Here is a 10851-nt window from a genome sequence, read left to right on the forward strand (position 1 = left end):
TGCATTCTCTGTAATGTGTATGAAGTATCATGACTAACTCTAGGTATTAATGTCAAATAGTCCCATTTTGTAAAAGAGAAAACTGAGGCACAGAGAGGTTAAGTAAACTGATCAGGGTTGTATAGGCCATAAAGAGGTCCAACAGGTCTTCAAACCAAAGCATGCTGGAGTGGAGTTCATGTTCCTGACCACTGAAATGTAGCACTCCTCTGAATAATAGGAAAACGCTTCTAAAAGTGCCCTGTGAAAAGTCTCCACTGCTTTACATTGTGTAGTACTGAAACATCCTCTCTTTATGAGAAATAGCAAATAGGGTTAAGGGCTTGATAATAAGTCACTCTCTCTCTCTCTCTCTCTCTCTCTCTCTCTCTCTCTCTCTCTCTCTCTTGATATTTCTATGTATTCCTACTTGGCCAAAAAGTCTTTACTTGCCTGCTCAGTGGAATCCAGGAAGTCCCCACACAGATATTGTTGTCAGTAGGCTGTTTAATACTGGAAATCTTCAGGGGGTTCAGGTTATAGGCATACAATAATAAAACCTACGAGAAAAATTAAAATGCACTGTTAAAAATGTTTCTGTAGAAAAATATTTGAGCGTTTTACCTCAATTTACCTTAAAGAGAAATGATGTAAATAAGAGTTATGTCAAGTTATTTATTCATGGTACCACATTCCTGAAACCCCAGAACTTGATAGGCAGAGGCATGAGGATTGAGAGCTCAAGGTCAGCCTGGACTACAGGCTGAGTTAAGACTAGCCTGGGCTATAGAGCAATAGACTGCCTCAAAAAAAGAAATGTGCAAAGATAATTAGATGAAAATAATTACTATTTGGTAATAGTGATTTTTGAAGAGTAGCATTTTGTACTGCAGTTAAGTTTAAATTTTAGTTAAGCAAGCACTTCTTTCTCCCCATTTAGCTCACCCACACACAACTTCACAGCCCTGCTTCTAAGGTGAGCCTTCTCTCCTTGACTCATGCTCTGCTAGTTTCTGTATTTCTTGGATTTGGTTAATTCTTAGAGTCATCTCCATGCAATGTAACATCTATTTACAGTTGTGAATTCATAAAATGTGAGACTCTTAGAAACTTCCTTCACATTTTAAAAATAATAAAGCTCAGAGCCAACCATCAAAACCGAGTAGTTAGGCACATGTTTTTATCTCTGCTTCCATACAAGACAAGCTACAATAAACTAAAGGGATTTTAAAAGACATAAGTTCACAAAGACAGAAAGAAAAGTGAAAGAGATGGGACTTAGCAGCTCTTTGAGGGACAGAGAGCATTTGGAAGACACGGCAGAAAGGGAAGGTGGGTTCTAAGTGTCTTCAGAGGGATCACCTATATTGAATGTGACCTAGACCAGTGAAAAGCTCTAAGATTAGAGGCTCCACCACCCCAGAAGTCAAGAATGGTGGGACTGCAAAAAGAGGTGTGGGATGGCCCTCTAGGCTCTTCTCTGCCCCCAAGTGGGAAGATGTCACACTCCCCTTGGCACTTGGTCACACTTCCCTTGGCACTTGGTCAGGCTTCCCTTGATGCTTGGTCACACTCTCCTTTATACTTAGTCACACGTCCCTTGACATCTTTCTTGGATGAACCTCTCCAATCTGTGCTCTCCTCAGGAGCATTAGGTATAGGAGTTAGGTACTATTGGGAAAATACAGAAATTACTGTATTCTGAATGAGAGATATTCTCCCATTCAACCACAGTAGGACTGCCAGCACATCCCCTGCAGGGTGTTTGACCAGTTAAAGAGAAAAGACTCACAGGTACTGGCATTTCAGCACCCTCCAATGGACTGCTGACTCTCCCTCCAATTATCCTACAACGAAGCCTATATATCAATAAGCCCGGCACCACATACCTTCAGTCCCTCACCTCTAACAGGAATAGACAGTCAAGAGTCCACTAGAAAGGAAACGAAAGACAGAAACCAAAAGTACGGAAGAAAGGAACTCAGAGGATCAGACAGTAGAACAGAAGAAATTACTAATAAAACCATAGTGCACCTTCAGAAGGACAGTGTTGTATCTGTGAAGGAGGAACACTGGACTATGTAAATGAAGCCAAGAACAATGACAAAACATGTGACCACGGGGCTGGAATTCAGCAGTTAAGAGTGCTGGATGCTCTTGCAGAGGGCCCAGGATTTGGTTCCTAGCACCCACTTGGTGGCTAAAAACCATCCATAAGTGCAGTTCTAGGGGATCTGATGCCCTCTTGTGACCTCCATAGGCATTGCATGGCACAGGGGCACTTACATACATGCAGACAAACACTCATAAACATGAAGAAAAATAAATAGAACATAAAAATTTAAAAACATGCCATCATAACATCTAAATAAGCAGTAAAATATTTAAAACATAAAGATAAATACATCATCCCAAAAGTAAAATCTAAATTCACACCATAGATAACAGAAAAAAGATGAGCAAGCTAAACTCTCAACTCAATAGGTTCACTATACGAATAACAGAAATTCAAGAATATGCAAAGATAACCATTGGGAGGACGCAAAGACAAAGTCTCTTTGGACTAAAAAATATTTCTTTCCAGAATGAAAACAGCATCTGGAATATCCAGCAGAATGGAGGGAAGATGATACCAAGGCATACATGACATTTCAGTACATGAGGGTCAGCACACAAGGGATAGAAAAAAGATCCCCATCTTTCTCTCTCTCTCTCTCTCTCTCTCTCTCTCTCTCTCTCTCACACACACACACACACACACACACACACGACCTAGGATCCCACAGCTGGGTATGCATAAACAGCAGTATATCAGTCAATCAAAGCCACAGCTGCACTCTCATGTGTAGTGTAGCACCATTCACAATAGCTAAGCTGGGGAACCCACCTATGTGTCCATCCACACAGGAGTGGGTATAGGAAATTTATTCATGATAGAACACTGTTAATCTATAAAAATGAATCCAGACATTGGTGACAGCATGGATGAACCTAGAAGACATAGCTTTAAGTAAAATAAACTAGACACAGAAACACACACTACATGACTTGCTCATTTGCAGAGTAAAAACACTGATCTCCTAGAAGTTGATAGTAGAATAGTTTTATACAATAAGCATGGATAGTTTGGAGAGGGTACACAGATATTGGTGAAAGATATGTAACTAGTTAGGTAGGAGGAAGGTATTTTTTAATGTGTGTTTAGAATAAACAGAGAAAGAAAGCAGGTAACTGCTGGGGTTTGGGGCAAGAACAGGACAATGTAGAAAAATGGGAATGGCTTCTACTGGTTATTGAAATATTTTTGGTACAGTGAAATTTTTATTTTATGTGTATGAGTGTATTGCCTGCATATATGTAAGTGCATCTGTGTCATGCAGTGCCTATGGAGGTCAGAAGAGGGCATCGGATCCCCTGGAACTGGAATTATGGATGGTTGTTAGCTGCCATGTGGGTGCTGGAATTCGAACCTGAGTCCTCTGCAAGAGCAGTCAGCGCTCTTAACCACTGAGCCATCTCTCCAGCCTCCTAGCCTCTTTTTTAAACTGAAATTTTTATTTTATGTGTATGAGTGTATTGCCTGCATATATGTAAGTGCATCTGTGTCATGCAGTGCCTATGGAGGTCAGAAGAGGGCATCGGATCCCCTGGAACTGGAATTATGGATGGTTGTTAGCTGCCATGTGGGTGCTGGAATTGAATCCTGGTCCTCTGCAGGGGTAGCCAGTGCGCTTAACCACTGAGCCATCTCTCCAGCCCCTGTATGGTGAAATTTTTATAAAACTGATTGCAGTAATGGTTGTACAACTCTGTGAGTCTACTAGGAACCATTGGATTACATACTTTAAATGGGTGAACTGGATGAACTGTATCTCAATGAAGTTCTCTCTCTCTCTGTCTGTCTCACAAAGAGAGAGAGAGATATGTATGAATGTGTACATGTTCATGTATGTACTTGTGTACAGGTATGTATGCAGGTGTGGGCACTAACATGTGGAGTCCAGAGGTGAACTTCAGGTGTCTTCTTCAACTGCCATCCATCTCATGCTTTTGAGATAAAGTTTCTCATTCAACTTGAAGCTTGAAAAAAAAAAAAAAATCTAGTTCTCCTGGAGACCTAGGAATCCTCTTGTTTCCTCCTCCCCACCCCTGGGATTAAAGGTATTTGTCACCACAGCCGGCTTTTTATGTGGGCTCTCCAGAGCTCAACTCAGGACCCCATGCTTTCACAGCAAGCATTTTACCAACCCATCCATTTCCTCAGCTGTTGTAATCCATCAGTTTTGGTAACTCACTGAAGTATAGTGTGATGATAAAATCTTATAACCATTCTGAAGAAAAGAAAAAGGAAGGGGTAAAAAGAGGAGAGGAGAGCATCTGACTTCTCAAGAGCAACATAAGATTGCAGGGACAGCAGCGATGCCTCCCGTGTGTTAAATTGTGTATGCAAACTATGGAAATATGGCAAAACCTTTTTTTATAAGAAGATGAAATCTTTCCCAGAGAGATCAGGCCAAGGCCACATGCTGACTTATGCTTTCATTCTTACTTTGTGTTTGTTCCCTTGATTCCCAGGGTGGAATTTAAGATTTTTGAGGCAAGGTGTATCATCTTGTACTTTTGAGTACTTTTGTCAGTATTTGTCCAATTAATATCATCATGTTCCTGAACTTTTCATTATGTCGTTAAGGGCCAATGAAATTCCCTAAAAGATGTGAGTGTAAAAGTTTGCATTAGACTCACACCTCAGACTTAACCTCTGGTCAGGCAAATGCTTTTCCTCCTCTTCAAGTCAACACCTGTCAGTAGCTTTGCATGCGGATTCAAAGCCTTTCCTAACTGAGCATGGCACAGACAACTAAATTAAATGGATAAGTAATGGTATGAGGTCAGAGCATCGTATCACCAAATACTAAACCCACTTGTGTTTACAATGAGCATGAAATGAACTTGGGCCACAGTGCCTGGCTTGCCTCCCCCACTCAGTGTGATCTTGAACTTATCTCTCCTTCCTTATTTGTAAACTGGAGATGTGGCAGTCCCATCCCCTAGGATTGGTATGAAGATTTTGGAAGTCCATGCAGCATGTGTAGCACAGTACTTCCAGCACTGCCGTTGTTTAGCTCCAGGATGACTCCTGACTCCTCAGCGTATCTTCCTGCTTCATTCTTTAAATTCTCTGAGACCCACCGCTAATCTCAACCTGACTTTCCCATCTGATCTCCCAGCCAGACCTCTCATCCACCAGCCTAACAACATGTCTGGCTTATAATATGTACCTTCTTAGTGTTTCACTAATGTATAAGCAGCTAAGTCTGTATATGTGCATGTTACTTAAAAAAAATCACTATTACGTATCGGAAGACCTGGATCTCCCAGTCCTGTTTTTGTCACTAAGGAGTTGTGGCACTGGGTGGGTCACATTATTAACATGTGACTTGGCTTCCTTATCTTCAAAATGAGAGCATCTAATAGATGTTCCCTTAGTTTATTTACAGTTCTGAAATTTGACTTGGGTTGTAAAAAATGAACAAAGAAATAAACGAACATCATTAGAGCAGGTTTCCAGTGAGGCCTAGACCACAACAGGGGAGCTGCCTTTTCGACTGCAGAGGTACACTGGTAGTCATGCCTAGAGGCTAGTGCTCCTCAGACCTGAACAGGCACTTTTTACTTGGAGATATTATGACATGTGTATCCTTGTTTAGTACTGCTGGGGCAGGACTTGAGATTTCAGCATTCCTAAAGGGGTTTCCAGCACCCACCAACACTGCTGACTGTCAGCCACACTTTGAGCAGTGAGAGTCAGATGTCAGCTTCAGCCTCATCCACACAGCCTCTGTCTTTCTCAGCTCCCAGAGCTAAAAGAAATTTGGGTTTCATCTGCAGGATCAGGATCTAGCTAATTTTTTGACCACCATACCCCAGATCCAGAGGCAACTGTGAAGGAAATCCTGGGTGGGCATATGGTCCTTGGGTTCTAGGGCTCCTGACACTAACTGTGGGAACCCTAGCTCTTGTCTTGGTCTGCCTGGTAGATGAGCTGATCTTGAACACACAACCTGAAATAGAGTGTAGCTCTCACTAAAGACAAAAGGACTCTAGAAAGGAGCAAGTCTCCATGTCTCTTGCCCCTAGCTTGGCTGAATTCCTGCACTGAATAAATATCTCCAGGGCCCATTTTTATCCAAGTTTGTGTTTTCACTTGTCAGATGGAGTCTTGCTATTCAGTCCTTGATTGAACAGACTTCCTGAACTTGGTTTAGCCTGTCTGCCTGAGCCTTCTGTGGTCTTGGTATACCTAGCATCGGATTATCTAGACACATACAACACAACAGCCTTTGAAGTGATGTTGCAGCAGACCAAATTAGGTCTTAATGCCTATAAAAGGGTCAGCCACTGATTCTGCATCATCCCTACTAGTTCTGAATTGCTTAGCCTGAGCCTAATCCAACCTCATTCTGAACCACAAATAGGAATCCTGGTTGCTAAACAGAGCAGGAAGATGAGGCAGAATAAAAATCAAGGCCCTTAGTATATAACCTTGAGACAAATCTAGGTCATCAAACCTTTAATTCTGGGTTCATGTTTTTATAGCTGAGCTATGGCTGTTCGTTGGACAAAAATCAGTGATTCTGCAAAGCAGTCTGTAAAGCCAGTATCTGGAAAGTTCTTTAGGTTGACAGTTCCTAGCAACCATTTGCGTTCTGTCTCTACAAGATAATGAAATTGTTTGAGAGATACTTATTTTATAACAAAAATCTAATGAATTACTGGCCATGGAGTTCTAGTATATTCCACTAAATATATATTTTTAAAATAGGACAGTCTAATTTCTGCTTCCTATCCTTGTGAAGTTTTTTCAAGTTATGAACTTAGCTCCAAAGTAGCATTACATCAAGATAATTCTCTCTCTGAATTCCTAAAAAAAGTATTCTCTCAAAATGTCCCAATGCCAGAATTTCTACTCCACTGCCCCCAGCATCCTTAACAACTATTGGCATCTCTGCCTCTAAGCAATGAGTAAATGGCGGAATGATCAAGTGATATGTATGTCATGCAATGGCCTTTTCAGTTCCTGGAACCTCTGAAGGGCTAAGTCAGACACGAATTCTCATTATCATTCCACCCAAGGCTCAGAGTGCCTGCAGCCATCATCTGAGGACTCAGTGTGGCACCATGCTTTGGCAGACATACTTTGGCTCCAATCTGTCTCCTTGCCACCTGGCATTCCTCTGTCCTGGGTCTTAGTCTCTTCTCCTGTGAAATGGGACTAGTGATCTCAGCTACTGCTCAGAGTTGCTATGAAGCTAATGAGAGCCAAATGCTTGGCATGCATCAAGCTCCGCACAGTGCTCAATATGGCCACTGTCTAGCAACTTTGATGAGCATTGGTGTCTAGACTAGATATCCAACTCTATACTGGTACTCACCCATGATGCAGATGAATATACAATATCTAAAGCTTCAAACAAATTACAATATTATCTTCCAAAAGGACAAATTAGGTTCTGAGAAAATGTGATTCATCTTAGGAAATGTTTCTCCATTGCTTTTTAATGATTTTATGGGAACCACTATATCTTCTATCATCACACACATACTCACTGTTAAAGGGGAGAAAATGTCCCCAAAGTAAGAGAAATGGGAAAACTGTTTTGCATGTTTTCTTGTCTCTTAAGAAAAATCATTCACCTTCAATCTGAATTAGTTGGTTGGGACTTTGTGTCTAATTTCCTCCTGACATCCGTTCATGAATCCTTGTTCACTCTTAGACATAACTGTTTATGGAGGTTGCCTGTTGTTCTAATTACACCATAGCAAAGTCTCGGCATTTGCCTCCTAGATGATGGCTTGTGCTTGTTTTCTGACAGCAGCACAAAGACATCCCAGACCCTCCTGCCCCATCTGCCCACTCAGTAACAGGCATGAATGTAGCAACACTTCTCAGTCTGGTGACGTGATTTTCTGCAAGTTTTCTAAAACATTGCTTAGGTAAATATTCTGTTTCCCTACTATAAAACTCTCTCTCTCTCTCTCTCTCTCTCTCTCTCTCTCTCTCTCTCTCTCTCTCATTAATTGCCAGAAAGTATACATTCTGACACATGATATCAACCTATTTATGAAACTTTGTTTTTAACAACATAGGTAATAAAATTTTTTTCCTTACTATTTTTTTTTCATTTCTTATATGACATTTCCATTTTTAATTGTTTTATTTCTTTAAAGAAAATGTTATTCATGTGTTGGGGAGATGGCTCAGTAGGTAAGAAAGTGCTCACTGTGCAAGCATGAAGGCTTGAGTGCAAATCTCCAGCACTCAATTAGAAATCCAGGCATGGCTCTTTGTGCCTGTTAACCTAGCATAGGGACAGACAGAGACAGGTGATGTCAGGAGCTCAGTGGCCAGACAGTTTAGCCGGAAACAGCAAGCTTGTATGTAGTTCAGTGAAAGACACTTCTGAAGGGAATGAGGGGAGGAGCAATAAGAGGAAGACAATGCCCTTCTCTGGCCTCTACTCGTGTGCATGTGGCACACAGGCACACACACACACACACACACACACACACACGCACACACGCATACACCCCACTACATTGATTCTCTGACCTATTAATGTTTGGCGAACCACAATTTGAAAACTGATACAGTAAATTCTCCTGGCAATATATCACAGATAGATTCTTTTAAAAGGTGGCTGGAATATCTGGCAAGAGCTCGACTAGGAAAGAGTGGAACAGCCAGTGTGGCAGCCTTCCACAGCCACACATTCGGCAATTCCCAGATATAATCCACTGCAGATAGAAAATATTTTTTAATTGTGTCCATACAGGTTATTTTTCTTGTTATTCTCTATATAATACAGAATAACAACTATGCATACAACATTTAGATTGCATAAATTTACAATGTTTGTATAAATTTATATACAGAAATGATTTAAAGTACAGAGGAGAATGCATATAAGTTATATGCGAATATGTCATTTTATTAAAGAGACTTGAGCATTCATGGATATTTGGTATCTTTGGGAACCAATCACCTGCAAATACCAAGGGATGAACTTACCTTTCAAATGTAAGAAATGACGTTAAATATATCTGGGAAGTGATGTAGTAAAGTTTCTTTTTTTAGCCGAATGGAAAGAGCTGTATCACTGGCCCAGAGTTAATAGCAGGCTTCTAGCTTAAGGAAGCAGGAGGAAGAGGCCAGTGTGAGAAGCACTGGAGAACAAAGAGAATGGGCCCTAGAGGCTTCTGATTTGATGGGGGTCATGTGAGTCTAGGAGATGCCAAAGATACCAGAGGCACTGCTGGAAGGGACACCTCTCCAGTGCTGGGAAGTGCTAGAGGAGACCAATGCGGGAGACAAAAAGCAAAGGAAATGCTGAACAGGGAAAAAAATCCTTATGGCTTGCATTTTATGGGAAAATACCTGAGGCTCTTAGAGAGAGCAACCATCAAAGGAATTCTATAGTGGAAGGTTTCTGTGTAAAGGACTATATATATTGACTAACTGTTCCACTTTTCAAAGCTTGACCCATTTCCAAGACTCACCTAGACTCTGAATCACTCCGTTCAGTCTTCAATCATTAAGGGGTTGATATACATGTCAGTTCTAGCAGTCTAAGCACTAGCTCCAAGTGGAACATTTAACATACCATTGGTTCTGTGTCCTTTGGAGGTTTGTCCAGGGGAGGAATGTACCACTGAAAGCACAGTTCTTTGTTTAAAGCTTGTATTGCCATATCTGACGAAATTTCAAGAGAAGATGGGCTGGGATGGGGTTTCAAAGATAAAACAGACTGCAGGGAACTGTCCCGGTGAATCTAGGGAACAGTAATAACAAAACCCCTTGTCAGTTAAGATGCTGATTATGAGGTCATTCAATAGTTAAAGCAAGTTAACTGGTTACATTAAAAAATTCTGGAAATTAACTCAGGTTATTTCATGAGGGTAGATCTTAAATCAGCCCCTAGATAACCATACGCCAAATTCTCATGCAATGAACAATGCTTTAAAACCCAGTAGACTCAGCAAATGTCTTCCACTTTAGCAGAACTTTCAGGGTGAAAATGTGGAGGGGGAAATGTCCCGCAACCTCAGCCTCAAAGTTCCCACTGTTTCTAAGAAATGATTTCTACTTTATTTCCAGTTTATACATTGGTAAATAAATGGACCATGTGCTGGGGCTCCAGTGGTGCAATGGGTTAGCTTGTGGTGCTTATGAAGACTCTGTAAAATAAGTAATATGAAATTTAAATCATATGTAAAATAAGACACATTTTTTTCCCCTTTCTGAAAGGTTAAAATCAAATGTTCTCATTCTCTCTTTAAAAGAGTATGGCTGATTTGTAAGTTCAAGTCTTTGGTAGAATCTAAATCTGCCTTCTTTAATGAAACTTGAGCCAGGAACACAAATATGTAGAACGTAACTGACAATTTCACAGTTGTTTAATTTGTTATCTGAGGTAGCTAAGGAAGAAAAAAACAGTTGCTATTTATCAACAACCAGAGAGGCTAACCAGAGAGGTAGCAATGTGGGTAACAGCACCTCAAGTTTAAAAAGAACCTTCAATGGAATGCAAATTATTTTCAATATTAACTCCTTGCTGCTTCTAAGACCACAGCCCAGTACCTGGGAAGCAGTTTCCCTGCTCCACTGACATCCAAGGCATCTTAAAATATGGTGACCAAGGGGGCACATCAGTGCCAGAAATGCTTAATGCTTCTATAAAGCTTTGTCCCTCCCATTATGCACAAGCTTATTCAAGCTTTGACTGTGAATGCAAGTCTTCAAAATAAAAACAGAATGGAGAGACACTGACCTTTCAAACTGTCCACTGATGAAAGAAAAAAAAAAAAAAAACA

The 10851-nt window shown here is 40.8% G+C and overlaps 1 protein-coding gene across 1 annotated transcript in view; it reads right to left on the reverse strand.

Moving 5' to 3' along the window:
* Nucleotides 1-10851, reverse strand: part of Cfap54 (cilia and flagella associated protein 54) — a 372605-nt gene that overhangs the window by 67291 nt on the left and 294463 nt on the right. Inside the window, exons 64-65 of the mRNA XM_029563104.1 lie at nucleotides 9642-9809; nucleotides 433-539 (exon numbers count right to left, since the gene is read on the reverse strand). Coding sequence (XP_029418964.1) covers nucleotides 433-539; nucleotides 9642-9809 — 275 coding nt within the window. The remainder of the gene's footprint in view (nucleotides 1-432; nucleotides 540-9641; nucleotides 9810-10851) is intronic.

This window comes from Nannospalax galili, unplaced genomic scaffold, assembly GCF_000622305.1.
Source record: "Nannospalax galili isolate Female #2095 unplaced genomic scaffold, S.galili_v1.0 scaffold734, whole genome shotgun sequence".
NCBI classification, from domain to species: Eukaryota; Metazoa; Chordata; class Mammalia; order Rodentia; family Spalacidae; genus Nannospalax; species Nannospalax galili.